At 35.7% G+C, this 22491-nt stretch overlaps 1 protein-coding gene across 1 annotated transcript in view; it reads right to left on the reverse strand.

Annotated features, from left to right (window-relative positions):
* LOC115219701 (diacylglycerol kinase zeta-like) overlaps positions 1–22491 on the reverse strand; it is a 545273-nt gene that overhangs the window by 64296 nt on the left and 458486 nt on the right. Inside the window, exons 18-20 of the mRNA XM_029789877.2 lie at positions 10368–10465; positions 3902–3981; positions 1406–1460 (exon numbers count right to left, since the gene is read on the reverse strand). Of these exons, the coding sequence (XP_029645737.1) occupies positions 1406–1460; positions 3902–3981; positions 10368–10465 (233 nt within the window). The remainder of the gene's footprint in view (positions 1–1405; positions 1461–3901; positions 3982–10367; positions 10466–22491) is intronic.

Raw genomic sequence — 22491 nt, forward strand, 5'->3', positions numbered from 1 at the left:
ATATATAAATACACACACACACACACACACATAAATAGCCATAGTGGGAACATCTTTCATTACAGGTCTGCTTCATGAGGGCTGACCTAGGGCTAAACATCAAGTAGAGGGTCTAATGAAATAACTGGATAGACATATCCAATTACTGAAATAATCTTTACATAGTAACAGCCAATATAAAAACCGGTTCATTTCTCCAGTGTAAAAGAAAGATACATAAGAAATGTAGGATGTGTGCACATACTAGGCTATGTGGCATACAATGAATGAAAGAATCCTGCTTCCACACACACTGTGAGAGGGAAAGAATCATAGAGAGAGGTAAATGACAGAATAGTCATATAAATGAGAAATTTGTCTAATTTCAGGGTGATATATATTCTAGTTTTCAAAATATATATTCATTTTGTTATGTTGTTTAAGCACCAAAGAATATGATAAAAGTTGAATAATGATTTTTTTCTCCTTCCTGATATTACTCAAAACTATACTCAAGTTATAATAATATTTAGCCATCAGCAAAAGTTGTCATTTCCTCATGCATAAATATTTCTAATTAGATTTTTGATAGTAACTACATTAAATATATTAACACTAACTTAGCTATTGTTTAATTAATCTCTATAGTTTATTTTATTAAATCATTAAATAGAGTAATATATGTACTAAGCATCAATTCTTAAGATTGATTTTTATTGCTAAAAATGTTACTGACGACATTGATGTCAAAACATAAAAACAATTTAATATAATTTTGTTGATTATGATCAAAGTGCTATTATCATATTAAATATTGCTCATTAATGTTTAGTTCTAAGAGACAGGTGTTCTCTTCAAGGTAAACTTTGACCATAAATTACAATTTAATTGCATTTGAGATGAGGTATTTAATATTTATAATTACAAAAATGTAAGTGAACAACAGTGAAAATACACTTCTGGTTGCATAAAGCCTCAAGCACTCACCAAAATGAGAAGATGAAATTAAAACTAAATTATAGAAATGTTGCTTTACCCAAAGATGTATTCAATTACTACCTGCAAGTCAAAATTTCCATTGATGAACAGCCAAACTTAAATGTAGTGAGCGGAAAATAATTTTTAACCAATTCAAATTAAACACACAATGAGAAGAAAAATCATTAGCATTAGTAAAAAATTATGCTAATGAAGTTCTCTCCCTTGCCTTCTTTAGCAAGAATTTTTAACACCAATGTTTTGCTTTTCATTATGAATGTAATTTTTATTTATTAAGAATTCTTTTTAGCTCACTATATTTAGTATGACAGGCTGCACTTAACTATATGTTCTTTATGCAGAAGGTATTATTGGGAAATTTTTTTCCAGTATCATATACACACAAATATAGAAGAGGCTCACACACAAGTTTATAAAAAGTACTTACAGTCTAAAAAACACCAATTCAACGGCATTTCATCAACTACTGGACCAAATGTTTCCTAAAACAACAAAACATTTTAATTTTGGTTTTTCGCTCAAAATCATTTGCATCAATTTATTTATTTATTTAGTTATTTTTTAACTTCTGTTTACTTTAAAGACCAGTAAACTAAAACAATAAATGAACAGTTTGAAAGACAGCAATTTATTGAACTTTACTCACAGAACAGGTCATCTACAAGTTTTCTTCTATTATGATTCCATTCACATCTAGAAAGTTCTAGAGGAGTATTAAATCTACAGCTCTATATTTAAGAGATGAGGAATTATATACATTATTTACATTTGACGGATATTTGTCCTCATCTTGTTTGTTGTTAACACAACATTTCGGCTGATATACCCTCCAGCCTTCATCAGGTGTCTTGGGGAAATTTCAAACCTGGGTTCTCATTCCTAAGGTATTTTTTGATGTTATTATTATTATTATTATCATTATTATTATTAGTATTCAGGTCACTGCTTGGAATCGAACTCGAAATCTTGGGGTTAGTAGCCCGCACTCTTAACCCCTACGCCATATGCCCTTATTAAACCTACACCAGTAAATTGTTGTCTTTCAAACTGTTCATCTATTGTTTTATTTTAGTATTAAATCCACACCAAAACTCAGCTGGTATTTTAATTTAGCACCGGAAAGATAACAACAAAGTTGGATTTGAACTCATAATGCAAATAACTGTAACAAGATATAGCAGATATTTTGTTTGGGGACTCTTCTGACTCTGAGTCACCAATACATCCAAACCAGACTGTTCTAACAGGATCCAATCCATTGTAAGCATTCAGAGCAGGAGCCAGTCTTAGAGATTCTGCAGAATAAATCATCAAAATCAAAAGGAATTTGTAGTTGTGATCCCCGTGCCATGTAAAAAGCACCATCTGATCATGGTCATTGCCAGCCCCCTCTGACCCCTGTGCTGGTGGCATGTAAAAAGCACCCACTACATTCATGGAGTGGTTGGCGTTAGGAAGGGCATCCAGCTGTAGAAACACTGCCAGATCAGACTGGAGCCTGGTGCAGCCTCCTGGCTTCCCAGAGCCCAGTCGAACCGTCCAACCCATGCCAGCATGGAAAATGGACGTTAAATGATGATGATGTATTGTCATTCGTTTGACTTTGTCATCAAAGCATACAAAATTCAAATTTATCCATTGCCATTTCATTTGGTCAACCTGAGGCTACAGTAAAAGACGCTTTGCCCAAGGCAAGAGAGTTCATTCATTGATTTTTTTAATGATGAATTTGATTCTTATTGGAGTCTTTGTTCCTTAAATACAAAATATCAATTTGCTTTACGTCTTAAACATAGCAAAACTAAACATTAGAAAAACATAATGAAATAGAAGACTACAAAGAAAATGGTGATGATCTGTATTGACAGAAACTATAAAGTGAAAATAATGAGTCTGGACATGTTTTTATGGTAAGGGTAGAACAGCAACCTGATGTTTTGGAACTGACAATTTGTTGTTGTCATCGTCATCCCCACACATCATCGCCATCACCATGATCACACATCACTGCTCCATGCTGGCATGGGTTAGATGGGTTGACAGAATCTGATGGGTTAATCTTATTTCTTTATTGTCCACAAGAGGCTAAACATAGAGGGGACAAAAAAGGACAGACAAAGGGATTAAGTTGATTACATCGACCCCAGCATGCAACTGGTACTTAATTTATCGACCCCGAAAGGATGAAAGGCAAAGTTGATCTCGGCGGAATTTCAACTCAGAATGTAACGGCAAACGAAATACCGCTAAGCATTTTGCCCAGTGTGCTAACGTTTCTGCCAGCTCACTGCCTTCTAAAAGTACAAATGTGTCCCTGGTGGGGAATTGAACCCTGGTCTCCTGCGTGATAGGTGGGGATAGTTACCATTATAGTACCGAGGATGACACTGATGGGTTAATCTGATGGAGACTGCATCATGATCCAGCATCTACTTTGGTATTGTTTCTATGGCTGGATGCCCTGCCTAATGCCAACCCCTTTACAGAGTGTACTGGGAGTTTCTTTTTCATGACACCAGCACAATTGAGGTCACCAGTCAGTTCACAAAACTATGATCCCTGATGATGGTCGGGATAACTTTATTCGACGGGAATGACAAATTAAGGTATAAGGTGGGAGGCAGAGCAAGTTTTGTAGGAGAGCTACAGGGTTGCTCAGATTTAGTGGGAGTTGTGAAGAGACAAACATTAGAGATGAAACGTCAAGGTGACCCCCAAAAGGGCTCAGGCGAGTAGAAGTGTGTGTGTGTGTGTGTGTGTGTGTGTATGTGTGTGTGTGTGTGTGTAGGTGAAAGGTTTGTGTAAAAGAGATTTTTTTCTTTGTTAGATGAATGTTCAATCATGAAATATTTCATTCTGCTCAAGGTGTATGAAGTTATTCCCATTCAAATAGATACAAGTTGTTTGCAAAGGATGACCCTACCATGTATAACTGATTGATGTGCTCTCGTACTTGCTCCAAGTCAGCATTATTGTCCACCACTATATTACCACATTTTGTAGCTGTTGTAAAGGAAAGAAAAAAAAAAGAGAAAATAATAATAATAATAATAATGATAATTATAATGATAATAATGATAATAATGAAAAAATGAATGAATTGGTTACTAAGACTTTCACTGTAAAATGATATTAGATATTTTAAGCAGCAAATAAGGAAAGACAAACAGGTCAATTTATAGGAGTTAAATCACAAATTCGTCATTTGCTGGAAATTAGTGATAAAAAAAAAGAAACAATGCTTCATGAGTATTACACACACACACACACACACACACACACACACACACACACAAACATATAAGCAAACACATGCACAGTTGAATTACATCCTTTTATTCAAATTTATGAAAAAACATGATTGGATTTAATTTGTCAAGATGCCATTGGTGAGGGCGCGGAGTGGCTGCAGTGGTAGTGGCATCATAATCACCATATTCATCACTGCCACCACCACCACCACCACCACCACCATCAAAATCATCATCACCAAGCATTCACCTCTTTATAAACAAGTTAATGTTTCCTTTATTCTTTCAAATAGCAAACAGCTTGATGGCCAAACATGTTTTTATGGAAAATTGCAAACAAATGGCACCAATTATATGAATGGTAACTCTGTCCTCATTTAGCATGCACAAATCAAAAACAGCAACACACACACATATATATCCATATATACACATGTATGTTTACAATGGGCTTTTTATAGTTTCAGTCTAATAGTTTCTCTCATAAAACATTGTCAGTCATGGCTGTATTAGAAGGTACCCCAGTGTAGAATTTATTGATCCCAGGAAGGTGGAGAGCAATGCCCACACAGTGGGACTGAATCCAAAATCATGATTAGGAGGTGAACTTCTTAACTACAAAGTCATGTCTGCACCTGCTCTATCTGTACATGTGTTTTGTGTGTGCATGTGTGTGTAGCGTTTTTCTATTGGAACTGAAAAAGACTTTGTTTTGCAACCCAAGTTTCATGCCACTGGTGTTAGGAAGGGCATCCAGCCATAGAGGCCATGTCAAAGCAGGCACTCAACTTCGGTAGGATCCGCTGGTTTGCCAGCTCCTGTCAAACCATCCACCCTAAACCAGTATGAAAAATGGACTCCCTTGGGTAAAAGACTCCCTTCAGTCATGAATGACCATGGGATTGGACTGAGAAAATTACCCTCCAAAGCGCAAGTCCAGGCAAGGTTGTTTATGGAAGACCAGCAGTCACCCGAGCATACCAGCCTCCCTTCTCCATGCCACTGATGTTATCCAAGGGAAAGGCAAAGGGGCTGATACAGTGTGAAACCTCTGATGTCATAACTCATTTCTACAGCTGAGTGAACTGGAGCAACGTGAAATACGGTATCTTACTCAGGAACATAACCCACAGCCTAGTTCGGGAATCAAACTCACTACCTCATAATTGTGAGCTTAAAGCTCTAACCACTGAGCCATTGTATTTGTACATATTATGGTGAGTTGGAAGAACCAGAGGAGTCAGATCAGGTCAGGGATCATTCAGTTTTTCAGACTGTCACTGCATTCACCATTTGTCAGTATCTGCTGGAGTTGTCCCTGACTAATCTCCAAACGGTGTCTCAGTCGGTCTCCATCTTAGTGAGATATTTCCTAATACATGGAGACCATGTGATAAGTGGTCGACCAACACAATCCATCATCCAGCTGGATCTTCAGAGAAAAGAATGTGATACGCAAGATCCAACTTGGAAAATTGAGCAATAAGACCAAAACACATCAAAGCTGATGTTCCAGAATCATATAACTAACAGGATGCATTCCAGTTTCTGAGCAGAGTCATTGGATGGATACAAAATCAATCCAATGGAAACCCACCATAATCTTGTGAAGTGTCTTGGTACCAAAGGAGTTCAGGTTGCCCCTAAGGGTCTTAGCTACTGTCCAAGTGTTGCATCTATAGACCAAGACAAGAAGGACCAGAGACCTGAAATCTGAGTATACTTTGAGATGGATCTCTTTGCACTGTGTGTTCAAATCCAGCACCAGTCAATTTTAATTTTTCAGCTTCCCAGGTCTACAGAAGTACCAGGAAAAAATACTCTGGTTGAGATAATCAAGTAAACCTTTCAAGCCATTGCTCCAGCATGGCCACAGTTCAATGACGGAAACCAGCAAAAAGACAAACAGAAGACAATAGAAGCTTAATTCCATTGGTCTCCTCTGTGTTCTAGTATTTCACATTTGTATATCTCCTCTCAGTTCTTAATCTATTTTACTGGGATCCATCGTGTAACTGTAGTGTTGGAAAAGTCAAGATATGACGTTCAGCAGATGTTAAAATACTGGAGAGATATACATCATCTTAGCTTCTGTGGAGAAGCAAGATGATGTATACTTCATTTTCATTAATATTTAAGCATCTTTAAGCTGCTAACACCATATGTTCCCTCAAACTTGTACACTAGTACCACTATAACCAAAACTATTATCACGTTACTATTAAACAACAACAGCCACCACTGCCACCGCATGCAACTACTAACAACAACAACAATCATCATCATTTATTCACCACTTTTCCACGCTTGGATGGGTGAGACACAATTTGTTGAGGCGGACTTTTTATGGCTGGATGCTCTACCTCTTCCCAACCCTTACCTGTTTCCAGGCACGCTTTCACAGGAGTTTGAAAATGAAGGACACTGTTTGTTTGATAGTAACAACCATCATGCAAATGTCGAGGCAAAAAGACTAACATGGGGTGCTGTGCAAGGGTCTGGCAAAAGACAGTTGAGTGTGCACACACAATGATAGGAGAACCAGACCCTCAAAAACGGCCTTAGGATTATTAACTGGATTAGTAACACCCAGACTCTTAACTCTTTTTTATGACTTTGTCTTATAATCTGTAAGTCGACTGGATTATGTCTATGTATTTTCACTATATTTTTAATGTATATATATCTACATTTTTATATATCTTTATATGTATATTTTTATGTATTGATTACTCTATATATTTCTTTATATATTTTTGATATGTTTGATGTATTGAATAAACTTGCGGAGAAATTCATACATGCTGGGTCCAGGGCTGAATAAATATAAGTGTATATGTGGAATTGATATGGCTAAATTTGATTCTTACTTCTACACACATACACACACACGTTTCAGTAGCTGTTTATCAAATCTGCTTACAAGGCTTTGATTGGCCTGGGGTTATAGTAGAAGATGATTAAAGTGAGACACAGTGGGATTGAACCCAGATCCATGTGGTTGGCAAGCAAACTTAATATCACGTCTGTGTCTAATAATAGCAATAATTATTTCTGGCATAGATACAATGTCAGAAATTTGAAGGAGAAGGATACAGATGATTACAGAGACCCTAATAATCGATTGGTACCTTATCAACTGACAGGGTGAAAGGTGCTTATGCACTAAGTGTAAGGACCCAAACCAAATACTGCAAGGCATTTTCTCCAGCACCCTAACAATCCAACAAATCACCTGCCATGATGATGATGATGATGATGACGATGATATAGGCACAAGGCCTGAAGTATGTTAAGAGGGAGCTAGTTAATTACATTGACCCCAGTGTTCAACTGGTACTTATTTTATTGACCCTGAAAGGACGAAAGGCAAAGTCGACCTCAGTGGTATTTGAACTCAGAACGTAAGGACAGATGAAATGCTGCTAAGCATTTTGCCTGGTGTGCTAACGATTCTGCCAGCTCACCACCTTCTTAATAAAAATAATAATAATCTATGTTATTAGTTCTTCTACCATAATTACAATCACTATTGCTGCTGCTGATACTAGCACCACTACTGCTACCACTACCACCACTACCACCACCACTACTGTTCTCATCTCTAATGTTTGGAACGATGATGTAAAACATGAGAATATTATCACTTATATTAAAAACAAAAAAAAAAGCAAATCTCAATAAAACTGAAAAAAACCTCTCGTTAGATTACTAAAACCCAATCGTTAATAGGTTTAATGAAGTATGCTGCAATAAAGTGCTAGATTCTAATAAGATTATTATATTTTGGTCTATTAATCTCATCTTAAATGGAAATATTTTTGACATTCCCATTTACACTCATAATTTGCTGGCTTTTGGTCCCAACTGATAGCTTTTTTTTTTTTGTTACTGCTTGATGGGCGTGGGTGTGTAGCACCCAAGATTCATTTCCTTTTTTTAGTGGGGTCTATGAAACTGGTCAGTGGAAGTGAGGAAGCCATCCTCAAATTGATGATTGTAACCTGACCTGAATGCTTGCAACAGAGTGAAGTCCACTAAAAATGTCCACAGACCAGTTGGAGTAGATTAAGATTACCAACTGAGTGGAGAAGTTTGCTTCTCAGCCATGTGGCTTTGGACTCAGTGGAACCATGCAACACCTTGGGTAAATGTCTTCAACTATAGACCCAGACTGGCCAAAACCTTGTGAGTAGTATTGGTGATCACTAAGGAAAAATAACAGCATCATGTATGTATATCACTGTTCAGTTTTATTTCAAGATTTCTTGCCAATAGAGAAAGAGCCAGTTTCTAACCTAGATTCAAGGCTCCTTCATTGGAATTTCAACATCAACAACAGGGTATTTTTATATGTATGTATGTATGTACACACACACACACACATACATAGGGTAGTGATAAATTGTCTTCACAACTGTCATGATTTATTGCATCAAAGTGTAAAGCTACTTTATCGATACCCTGTATACAACCTGTATGTATGTATATATATATATATATGTATATATATATATATATATATATATATATATATATATATACTTGTATGAACAGGTGTATATTGATTCCTGGGCTGGGTGGTGCATTGTTCTTGATCAAAACCATTTCACATTGGCTTACGACCACTTTGAAACCTGACATGTGGCACACAGTGTACCTGTACAGGTAATAATATTTTGATGGAGGGATTGAGCTGATGTACAAAACATACATTTGATCGCACCGTAAACAAATCATTTGATCAGGTCTTTCATCAAGGAACTGCTGAACCATTTTTCTTGGCTCAAGAGACTACCAAGAAGATGTGTGTGTGTGTGTGTGTGTGTGTGTTTACTTACACATGCCATTTACACAAGTTCTGACAGTCTTTTAATGTCCTTGTTGATTCATCTCCTATCAATGAATTTCTAATTTTCTTCATGCAGAACAGACTATGACGTCCCTTACTTAGAAAACCAGTAAGGGTTAGAACAAGGAGGAGCACTTAATGGCAAAACAAACACTTCAAATACATATTCAACTAACTCCTGCTAACATGGAAAAACAGATGTAAAAATGAATGAACAAACCCAGAAGGCAAATAAAACTAGATTATACACCACAAGGTATCCATTCCTCACTAATGCAAAAACAGTTCTGCTCATCATTCATCACTCTAGACTGATACTTTATTTTATTGATCCCCACCCCAGGAGGATAAAAGCAGAGTTAATCTCTGTGGAATTAGAACTCAGAGTACATAGAACTGGAATAAACACCAAAAAATATTTTGTTCATTGCTCTAATGGTTCAGCCAAGTTGTTGCCTAAAACTATAAATATCTAAATGTCAAAAAAAGCTGTTATTTAGAAACAAAAAAAAATTGTTGTTTTGGTACCAACCAGTCTGAGACTGACCCTAATTCTATGATTCAAATTCCATCTTTTAAAGTGGTCTAATTAAAACCTTCAATTAAAATTCCTTATTAATTTATATTCCAAACACTAGTTAAATAATGATAGAGATATGCAAATAAATTCTTCATTATTTTCAAAATTAATTACAACAAAGATAGTACATAGCAAAAGAAGTATGGTAAAAGATGGGTTGAGAATCTGAAAAATTAAAACCAGATTATTTGAGAGATTTAGACAGGCTAGATTCACCCTCATCAATCAGTGTACGAACAGATTTAACTGAAATTATGCTGACAAGGTAGTAGTTGAGAAAAAACTATCACCAAACTTCTACATTGGTTAATTAACAATCAGAGGAGCTGAAATACTTTTAGAAGAAAAAAAACATTTATGATTCAGATTTAATTTGTTATCTGCTAGACTAGTTTAATATCATCTGAATTTTGGTTTCCATTTAAAGAAACCACTCAGATGCTAGGATTTGAACCATCGTCTGACACCAAGATGAGGATAACTCAGTACTTAGTTCCCTCCTTTTTACTGTAGTGATTGAGAAGTTATAGTATTTATCTGCTCACCCCTGAAACAAATGGTCATAAATACTGTATTTCTACTTTGAAGTCATAAAGAGAAAATAAAGACAATTTTAAAAAAAAAATGTTGCTGCAAAAGAATGGAAAACCTATGAAAACCCTTGAAATGCAAGTTGGTCAATGGACGAAAGGAGAGCAATACTTACATGCACTTTGCAATTTATCTTTATCATAATGTAATGCTTCATAATCTGACATACAGATTCGACTGACCTGTATACCTAGCCTCTTTGCTGGAGGTGGACTGTTAAAGAAAAGATAAAAGAAACAGGAGTTAACGAATGTATAATAACAAAACAATGACTCGTTCTTCATTAAAGCAAACACACATGCAAATAACAAAACAAAACAAAAACACATTCACAATGGTGTAGACATGGCTGGATAGTTAAAAAATATGCTTCCCAACTATATGGTTCCAGGTTCAGTCCTACTGCATGGTACCTTGGGCAAGTGTCTTCTACTATAGCCTCGGACCAATCAAAGCCCTGTGAGTGGATTTGGTAGATGGAAACTGAAAGAAGCCTGTCCTATATACATGTACTTGTCTCTCCCGCCACACCACTTGACAACCGGTGATTATTTGTTTACACCTCTGTCTGTAGCTTAGTGTTTCTGCATAAGAGACCAACAGAGTAAGTACCAAGCTTTGAAAACTAAGAACTGGGAATAATTCGCTTGACGAAAACTCTTCAAGGAATTGCTCCAGCATGGCCACAGTTGAATGACTGAAACAAGCAATAGAATGACAACCATAGCAACCACATTTCCAGCCAATTCAATCAAGGAAACATTATGTGGTTGCCCCTTAAACTGCTTGCAAAAGGAGACAAATTATCTTTCAATAAAAAAACAAAGTATACATTGTATAGTGTAGTCCTAGATACACTATACTAGGATGGATGGTCAAATCTGGAATACACATGATGATAGGGCTGTTCAGTAAGAGCTGACTTGGAGTACAACATCATCATCTTGACCAGGACCACCACCACCTCCACTGCCGTCGTCATCAATAACAACAGTAACAATAGCAACAACAACATTTTCTTTAGTTAAGCTGAGAGATCCTCTGTGTGTGTTGCTCAACTTTCCAGAAATGGCAGTTAAATTTCCCTCTGCTAGCAGTTTGAATATGGGTGGGCATGTTGGATAATGTTTCAGATTTGCAATAAGTGAAAGATGGGACAATTGGTCACCATGACTGGAACACCTTTCATCATGTATTTGCACAGTTACGGCTGACCAGGGCTTATACTACTACTACTACTACTACTACTACTACTACTACTACTACCATCATGACCATGAACACCACCATCTTACAGTCAGTCAAACAACGATTTCTTGAAAACAAAGAGAATCTGAAATAATCATTTTAACAGTATCAAAAATAGAATGTTATACTCAATATAAACTACTTAGGATTTGTTTAGTTAAATTAAGAGTCAGCATATTAAATGCAGAGAATATTAAAAAGGTAACTAGAAATTATGCAGTGATCCTCATCCCCTCAAAAACAAAGAAAAAAAAAAGCTAACCACAATATTAGTCCTTGCCTAATTATTGTCTAATTTTGCTAAATATAAGGGACAACTCTTGACATGTTTTGGTATTATTATGACCTCATCAGCAAAGCATAATTTTCACTGTATTTACAAGAGTAGTGATGAATGAGGGGATCACTAGATAAATATACACAAATATAGATTAATAAGTGTAGAAAAATAATTTCTTATTATTTTGGATAATGAAATATCCAGAGAAACTATCCGCAGGAAATACATTAAGGATATGGGTGTCTGTGAAGTGTTCATCCACTTGCAGAGTAATTTCATGAGCAGGCTTTTCAGTTGATTATGACAGAGGGCCTGGTCCTCATATCTGTAATAACTTCAATTTACTTCAATAAACTGATTAGAGGGTGGGGGCGAAGGGAGTTACCAGTCTTGGTTATGAGTAGAAAACAATGCAAGTAAGAAGACATGGCTGTGTGGTTATAAAGTTTAATTCGCTATTGCATGGTCCCATTTTCTTTACTATCAAGCCTCCTGTCTTTGTTAAGCAGGCCATTGGGTCTCTTGGTTCTAAACCTCACTTCCATATTTGGGCTATAAGAACTGTATCATTGACTTACAGAAGTTCCAATGGATAACCAATGTTGACTGAAGATCTCTCACGTAGCCTGAAGCACAGGAAAGGGCTTATAATGTATGTGTGTGTAACTTTTATTAATGAGGCAAAAGGCGTATACAACATCATCATCATCATCATTTAGTGTCTGTTGTCTACCTTGGCATCAGTACGACAGTTTGACCAGGGCTAGCAAGCTGGAAAGCTGCATCAGACTCCAGTCTGATTTGGCAATGTTTCTACTGCTGGATGCCCTTCCTAACACCAACCACTCTGAGAGTATAATGAGTGCTTTTATGTGCCACTGGCATGGGTGCCATTTGTGTGACACCAGTATCTGCCATGTCTGTCTCCTTATCCATGCTTCATGGATCCTATGAGAAGATGATGGGACGAAATTTCCTATAGTCAGATGCCTTTTCTGTCACCAACCCCAACCTGTTTTGAAGTGAGCTAATAATTTTCCAGTCTGTTGCACAACAAGCAGCAGGGACATGCTTATGTGGAGAGCTCAAAACACGCAGCCTTATATGAATGAACCTTTTGTTCACTAAAATCATGCAATATGTCGAGAAGTCTAGTTGTATTTCCATGGTGGAGTGCAAGCATGGAATTACACACACACACAGACACACACACACACACACAGACATAGACACACACACGCACACACACACAGACACACACACACTCACACACACACACAGACAGACACACAGACAGACACACACACACACACACACACACACACACACATACACACACAGACACACACACACACACACATGATGGGCTTCTTTAGTTTTCATCTACCAAATCCACTCTCAAGGAGACAAATAAAAACCAAAGTAGTTTTGAATAAAAATATGTTTGGTACTTAATCCGCCTGAATTGCTTAGATAATCTCTTGTCACAGTTGTCGTTAGAAATACAGCCGACCATTGAGTGGCCTGTTGGAAACCTATAACCAATCGACGCTGATGTTTACAAAAACACACGACATAGAATAAAAAGAAAAAAAAATATATATATAAAAAAAATAAATATCAAACTTGATCTCATTATCTTTCCAGTCAAAATACTGACATCTAAATAACCGAACCATTGTGCTCCTATAACTCTTAATTTGGTTGCAACAAAACATTACTGGAATTTATTAGACAGAATACTCTTTACAACATCTCAATGGCAAGACAAGAAATTAAATCAATAAATATTAATTATTCATTCCGATCATCAAATGAAAAGTCATGCCTAATGTGTCGGAGTTACTTGTCACACATAACAAATAACATGAAGCACACCAGATTAATCTTTTCTTGGATTTCATCTGCATTATAATGAGACAGTTATGTAGGTGAAAGCATACCAGCATACCTAATGATTAGAACATTAAATAGCCAAACTCTACTAACATATGTGGCAAAATAAAAACAACGTCAGATGGGAGATTTGCAGATGTCAGAGCACCAGACAAAATGATTGCAGTACTTAGTTTTGGTTTGTATGTTATGAGTTCAAATCTAACTGAAGTCAACTTTGATTTTGCTCTTCTAAGATTGGTTTCAAATTTTGGTATAAGGACAGGAGTTTCGAAGGAGGCTGAAAATCAATTACTTTAACCCAGAGATCAAGTGGCCCTTATTTCATCAACCCTGAAAGGATGAAAGACAAAACTGATCTCAGTAGCATTTGAGCTCAGAACTTAAAGTCAGAAAAAGGCTGCTAAGCATGGATCTGGGGATCGGAAAATAAGTGTAAGCCAGTGTCAACAATGGCTCCAGAAATTCTGAGCTGGAAGCTATAGCCTAGAAGATGAGCCTTGTCCTGGAAGATCTGTAGAGCTCGATTAAGACATCCGGCAAACCTTGGTGGAACAAAATCATAACTGTTGAAGAACTAGCAGAGAAGCTTGCATTTGATCATTCAACCATTCACCGACACTTGTATACCATCGGAAAACAACCATCTTTGGTTTCAAGATGAAAGGTATTCTTCCATCAGGATAATGCTCAGCCACATACAGCGAGGATGACATTCCAAAGGCTGGAGCAGTTTGAATGGAAAATGATGCCCCATCCACCATATTCATTGGACATTGCCCCATCTGATTATCATTTATTGCAAAGTCTTCAAAACCATTTGGATGGAAAAATATGAATTCTGTAGACAAGGTTAGAACAATACAGAAGTCAGAGACAAGTGAATTTTGGAAGAGGGGCCTTGCAAGTCTACCAGGTAGATGGAAGAGCATTGTAGAAAATGCAGGAGAGTATATTTTAAGTTAAAAAAGAACTTTGTTTATCTTTATTTTGAAGAATAAAAGAAATATAAAATATTTATGGAATGACTCAATTTTTAGGTAAGTTACAGGGACATGGTAACAGAAACAGAAAGAAAAAAAAAACAAAAAAAAAAAAACAAATGTGAAACATGTCCACTAGTGCTGTCACCCTTAGTTGTTAATGAAAGATAATATTTTTCATTAGTCTTCAGCTAATAATATTTTTGTTTTAATTTTAAAACAAAAGATGAATCTATTCTTTCACTGGTGCCAGACAGTTAGTTGCAACCATGCTGGGATTTGTCATATTCTTTTGCAGTTCCACACTTGTTATCATTAAATAATCTTTCATCTCCAGAACAGTCTATTGTAGAAGCAGTCAATGGGAATCTATGAAGAATCTTAGGCAAAGCCAGACAATGAATCGAATACCAACTGATTGTAACAACTGTCGCATTCGACTGTGTTTGTTAAGACAGGCTTCACTGGTTAAGTTACAGTTAAACTATTTAATGCAGCAAAATTTCAAAAGCTAATTAGAAATAACAAGTCACTGAAGAAAGAAATACCGTTAATCAATCACTGATAATTTGTCTTTAGCATTTTTGTTCTTTTTTTTTTGTCCCATCACTGTATGTTTTAAGAAGCTTGTTTCACAACTGTGTAATTTTGAGTTCAATTCCCATCCACTCTGTAAATTGCAAGCATTTTAAATATAGCATGTGTGTGTGTGCAGATATGTGTGTATGTGTCCATGTTTATGCATAAGTACAGGAAACAACTCTGGACATGTTTCAGTTTTATTCCAACCTCGTCAATAAAACAAAAAATTCACTCCTAAGTAAATGTACAATATTGTACATTTACTGACATAGCACACTGGCAGTGTTTAGAGCAGTATTTCTCAAGATGGACCTTGACAATATTTTTGCAGGGTCTGGGGTCTTCAGAATGGAATGTTCCAAAGTTTGGTACAAGGCCAGCAATTTTTAAGGGGCCCCAGTAATTTTTGATTTGACCCCAGTACTCTACTGATACTTTATTTTATCAATCCCAGATAGATGAAAGGCAAAGCTGACTTCAGCAGGATTTGAACTCAGAATGTAAAGAGCCAGGAGAAACATTGCTAAGCAGTAATGATTCTGCCAATTTGCTATGATGATGATGATGAGGAGGAGGAGGAGGAGGAGGGGGAGGGAAATTGAAAGAGATACAATTGACAGAAATGTAAAAGCAAAGGAAAACAAAGACTGAAATAGTTCTTCACTTGTTTGAGGTGTAAAACACTTTTGAAAATAATTATGGTAAATATCAAGATGAAGACACTCTGGTTCTTAGCAGAAGATTTGATAAAACAAGAAGGAATGACAGAACTTGTGTGTCAAGAAAATGGGAAAGATATAGAATATCGCTATGGAATAGTATTTCCATTTCAAGATAAAGAATTTCAGTGAAGACAATGGAGCCAGTGGAGAGAATGGATACAATGCATATAGCAACAACTGAGAACCCAGTCACTAAATTTAACACAAAGTTCAATCCAATATGCCTACCACTAATGAAAATGAAATTAAATACCTTTAAATTGACATATATTTTATATTCTTTTTCTGTGGAATGAGAGCAATGGGTTACATGGAATGAAGACTTCTCTGCAGAAGACACTTGAAAACGAAAAGTGACAAAATGAGGAGAAGAATGTATAAATGTAAATGTAATAAGATAGGAGAAAAAGTAACAAGGTTAACCATTTAAGAATTGGTTTTGTCACCTGGATTAACTTTACAAGGTTTTTCGTTTCCTCCAGTTACCTTTTGGAATGTTGTTTTAAGTTATTTTGGTCGAGAAGTTTACTTAACTACATACTCCTGGGTTCAAATCTCTAGCACAGCACCTTGGCTGACTGCTGTCATATTTTAGGTAGCTCCAAAAGATTTTATTTAGTTTATTTTTGGTAACAAGAGTAGCAAGGGAGTATTTGTAACTCAATGCAGAATAAATATCCTAAAGGAATTTGTTTGTAAAACACCATTCCTTTTTTTATCTTGCCAATGATTATATCCTTCACAGATGCAAATCAGCAAATGTCATACACACACACACACACAGCAAGCTTCCACATAGTTTCCATCTATCAAATTCAGTACAGAAGGTATTATTGGTTGACCTCAGGCTAAAGGAAAAGACATTTAGTTAAGGTGCTGTGCAGCGGGAATCAATCCAGAAACACTTAGTTGTGTAGAAAACTTCTGATCCACACTGTATGGCCAATAAAATTTGATAGAAAACATATACTGTATGTGTGCATATGGTACTGTAAGAATATGACAAAAATCAGCAGAGCATCAAACAAAAATACCTTGTGGTATTATAGTCTTTCCTTGCTGATCCCATTACATTATACTCAGATCCTCTAAAACAGTCCTTCTTCAGAAGTTGATGCAATAAATCCTGGACAGAGTATTAGGGTCAATATAATTAACTGAAATCTTTTAGCATTGAAACCAGCCACATCCAGATCAAATATTCTGTTTTACGTTCAAATTATCCAGATCTGGCTTTTTGCACCCACCCTACAATGTCATTCTAAAAATAAACAACCATATCATCAAATTATTCTTTTTTACTCTAGGCACAGGGCCCGAAATTTTGGGGGAAGGTGGGGGCAGTCGATTAGATCGACTCCCAGTATGCAACTGGTACTTTAATTTATCGACCCTAAAAGGATGAAAGGCAAAGTTGACCTCAGAAGAATTTGAACTCAGAACGTAAAGACAGATGAAATATTGCTAAGCATTTCACCCAGCATGCTAACATTTCTGCCAGTTCACCGCCTCCCATCATCAAAATATTGCATGATTGATTCCAAACAACAAATAAATAGGCATTACATTTGGCAGAGTAATGTTGAGGGGGTTAGAGGGGCTGTCACAGCTTCATTACATTTGTAACCAGTAAAGCAAGCAAAGAATGAAATATTCAAGTTGTCTTTAATTTAAATAACGATTCCAAAAGACCTTAACTTCATTTGCCATCAACCTTACAACTGTAGCAATTTGTTGATACCTAAGAAATCAATATCTGATAACTTTCTTATTCAAAGATACTTCAAAGTTTCATAGTTATTCTATGTGTAAGAGGCAGATAAAGCTCACCAGAATGAAACTATTTGAATACTTGAAAATCTTTTCAATTTCCATAACTACAAAGTATTAGAGATGTCAGAGGTGTCAGAGAATATTGTCAGCAAACTAAAGAAGCAGTGGGTTAGTGTTGTGTCGAGTAGGATGTCTGAAGAGGAAGAATAAGCAGAGAGTAGCAGTGAAGATGTCCAGAAAGCAGTAGAATAGCAGAACTATTGAGGAGTGGCAATAACTGGGAAGTAGCAAGAAAATGTAAGGAGTTTAGTAGGAGATTGTGAGTTCAAATCCCACCACAGCAAGTTAATGATACTTTGACATCTGTAATATTAATATCAGTAATATTTTGAGATTAATTTAATTTCCACCCTCCTTGCAGAGAAATTAGCTTTGTACATGGTTGACTTAATCATCATCATCACCTGTTTTTCTTGCCGGCATGAGTTGGATGGTTTGACAGGATTTGGCAAGCCACAGACTTGCACCAGGCTCCAATTGTCTGTTTTGGTATGGTTTTTGCAGCTGGATGTCCTTCCTGATGTGAACCATTTTACAGAGTGTACTGGATGCTTTCTACATGGCACTGACCTGACACAGGTGCCTTTTAACTGGCACAGGCATAGGTGTCTTTTGTAGGGCCACAGACTGGATTTGAACTATGTATGTATCTATAGCTGGCTTTGGGTTCTATCAGTTGGTTGTTGCATTTCTGTGTCTCAGATTACTTCTTAGCTGTTATTTCATTTATAATGTTTAATTAACGATATCAACAAGAAAAGTCTACTAATCATGACACGTTAGATATAGGAGCTAACTCTAGAGTACATCATGAATTTTACTACAGGAATTTCTGGTGGCATTAAATATATTTAATATTTACATCTATTCTTTTCACTTAAAGACATTGTAAACTTATCTTAAAATGTTATATGTTTTAAAAGTATCTTTACAGCCTTGGGATATCACACACACCCACCCACCCATACACACGCACACACACAAACACACACACACACACACACACACACACACACACACACAAATCTTCTCAATATTATTTTGATTTCCTCGATACCATATAGGTTTAATGGTAAATTTCTCTTGAAGCCATTTATAGCAACTATATATTGATTTCTTCATAACAAATCAAATCAAATTTCAATAGAAATCAAAAATGAGTATTTTTTTTCTTTTACACAATTTTAAACATTTCCAGTGTATATTTTTATCAAAATAATGAAGAAACTCTCCAAAAAAAAAAAAAAAGATTATGCTTTCAGTTATAATATGATATAATACACAACGAATTGTATTTCTTTGATAATAACTCTATTTGTACCACATTCCATTCTTGTTGTGCGTCAGACATAAAATTAAGTTAAAAGCAAGAAGCAAAGGAATTATCTATAGTTTTCAACAGGAAGAGAACTGTATTTCAGCTGCATTCTTCAAACTTAAAGACTTTTATAAGTACTGAGTTACCATATACATTGTTTCTATGAACTTTTGTAGAAGGCTGAACTCATGAAAATACCTGTGAACAGCAAAAAGTAATGAGACCAAGAATTAGTTTTGATTCCTAAATGACTTAATTAAATATTCGGACAGGTGTTCTGAAACCATTATAAGATCTAAGAGTTGATAAGAAATTTTAGGAAATTCTTTTCCTACCACTATGAAAGTGAGTTTCACTTTAGATGTTAGAAGGAGTATCTACAACCATCTACGTATAGAGTGTTGTGAAACTGCAATGGGAATATTGAAGAATTAAACAACCATTTCCGATAAAATGAAAGAACTACCATCAGAAGTATTCATAATAAGTATCACTATGGCACCCATTCTCTCTCTCTCTCTCTCTCTCTCTTATATAAACATACATAGATATATATAAAGGTGGTGATGATGATGATATATGATAAAATAAATGAAAAAAACAGAATCGTTTCATGGATTAATTTGGAAGTAACGTTCTCCAGAAAAGCTTAGTAAGAAATCTTCATAATCAAATAAATTAACCCTTATGTTGCCGTATTTCTGCAGAAATTCACTGCCTTGGTTTCATATAATTTGGAAAAGAATTCAATAAGATAACTTTGCCATTATTAAGTTGGTTTTTGAAAAAAATAAACATCAACTTTTGGTGGACGGAATTAATTTGAATATATTTAAATGCATGAAATGTGCATAAAAGAGCCAGGTTGGGTTAATATAAAAATGGTTAAGATATCATAGAATTAAATAAAAAAAAAAAATGAAAGCCTTTCACTAGGTTTGAACACTTGAAATATCAGCTGTCAGTCCACTACTTTCTCCACATGTCTATTTTAATTCTTCCAGAGAACTGAAATAACAGTCAATGATACAGTAAAGCATTCAAGTAATACTTCTCCTTTAAAAGTTCCCATCTATAGGACATTAACCTCTACGTATTTTTTTTTCTATTGCTGTTCAAGAAATGTTTACTGATTAAATAGTCACAGATTAAGATAAGCATTTTCCAAGACAATGAAACAACTACAAATATTATATAATATAATATATATAATATAATATAATATATATATATATATATATATAATATATATATATATATATATATATATATATATATATTGCATTACATGTATGTGTATAAATGCTCTTCCTCTCCCCTGTAGCACTTTTAAGAGCTGAGTATACTTGCATTCTGCATCTCAAGTAGCCGTATTACATATATTGTTTCCAAAACCAATCAGATTTAATGGAATATTTCTGGTAAACGATTCTAACTATAAAAAGAAAGGAAATACTCGAGTCATAAAATTCTCTGAGATAAAAATGCTTTAAAGTGTTGTCATCTCCTTATATGGAAGGATTAAACAGCACACTCGATACCAGGATGTAAATCTATTGATAAAGAGAATCAAACATAACACACACACACACACACACACACACACACACAAAGCACTCACGCACTTACCCCCCACCCCCACCCCCAGACATCTCAACTAGACATAAAACTTGAAGGATAGTGATGGTGATTCACATCAGCAAAATTATGAGTGAAAGGTCCTGTCTGAAATATTTATCTGTCATTCATCTCAAAACAGAACTAAATACCCTTCTTTTATGTAAATGTGTGTGTTTGGTTATGAGTATATATATATATAAATTTCTGACCGTTAGACGATATACCACAATCTCCTATTTTGTCGGGTTTGTTCTGAGTCTGCGCAGTGTTTTGAATAGTTTAGAAAGAGCATTTCGATAGACGCACATGGGTCTATTGATATGGTCTTCCCATCATTAACAGGAATCTTACTGAAGAGCCAGCCTGAGTAAATAAATACTATTTTTATTACTGAATTTGGCGAAACTGCAGTATAAGAAAAGTTAAGTTTGTAAAAGTTTTTAATTTTCATCTCACTAAATTTATCCAGCTATTGTGTATCTAGTGCACTCTTCGCCTTGAATGTAATGATATATGTATAATATATGGCGTGTACTGGTACACCGGCGATTATAATTAATTTTATTGTATCGCATTTATCTTTGTTTACATATATATATATATATATACAACACACAAGTCCATTTTCCAAGCTAGCATGGGTTGAACAAGTGAAGTATTTAAAGTGGTATTTCTCCTGGCTGGTTGTTCTCCTTGTTGCCAACCCTTATTTGTTTTTCAAGTAGGGCTTTTGTATTTCCCTTTATTCCAGAGGAATTTGAAAGTGCAGAGTTAACGGCTGATGTGTTAACAAGGAATGTCAACAACCTTCACTACAAGCTGTTCAGCTACAAAGAATGACGATGCTTCTATTTATTCTGGAACTGAATGAAGTCATATAACTTTTAAAAATGACATGTAGTTTTAGAGAAGGCAACATCAAGATATATCAACTTAATTCTTTGTTTATTAAATAAAAATCTACACTGCTAAAAGACAATTGAATTTTCAATGGATCTAGAGACAGAATTAAACCAACAGAAATTGCTGTATTTCATAATCCTTTCTACTCTAGGCACAAGGCCCGAAATTTTGGGGAGAGGGTTAGTCGATTGTATCAACCCCAGTACCTGACTGGTACTTAATTTATTGATCCCGATAGGATGAAAGGCAAAGTCGACCTTGGTGGAATTTAAACTCACAACATAGTGACGGATGAAACACTGCTAAGCATTTTGTCCAGCGTGCTAACGATTCTGCCAGCTCCCTGCCTTGTAATTCATGATCTTTTCCACACTAGGCACAAGGCCTGAGATTTTTGGGGAGGGGACCAGTCGATTAGATCGACCCCAGTATGCAACTGTTACTTAATTTATCGACCCTGAAAGGACAAAAGGCAAAGTTGACCTCGATGGCTTGTGCTTCTTAATAGAACATCGGAAAACTGCTTCCCATACCAAAACCCTTTGCATCAATGCTATCTCTCTGTCTCTGTCTCTCTATCTATCTTTTTTTCTCTAGTTACATATGAATGCTACATCCAAATATTGACAAAGATGTGCTGTCTGAAGGTGTTGTGAGCAAAGAAAAACCAAGGGCTATAATAACAGACTTTTCATCTCCAGTGCTAGTACCAAAATGTAGGATATTTCACTGGGATAAATCCATCCCAACTGGAAGCAACCAGCAATATTGATAAGCTGTGTCTCATACTAAATGATAAGAAAAAGGTGTTTGATTATTGAATAGGTGTCACAAAGGCAGCAACCAGTTGCTGA

Source organism: Octopus sinensis, linkage group LG15, assembly GCF_006345805.1.
Source record: "Octopus sinensis linkage group LG15, ASM634580v1, whole genome shotgun sequence".
Taxonomy (NCBI): Eukaryota; Metazoa; Mollusca; class Cephalopoda; order Octopoda; family Octopodidae; genus Octopus; species Octopus sinensis.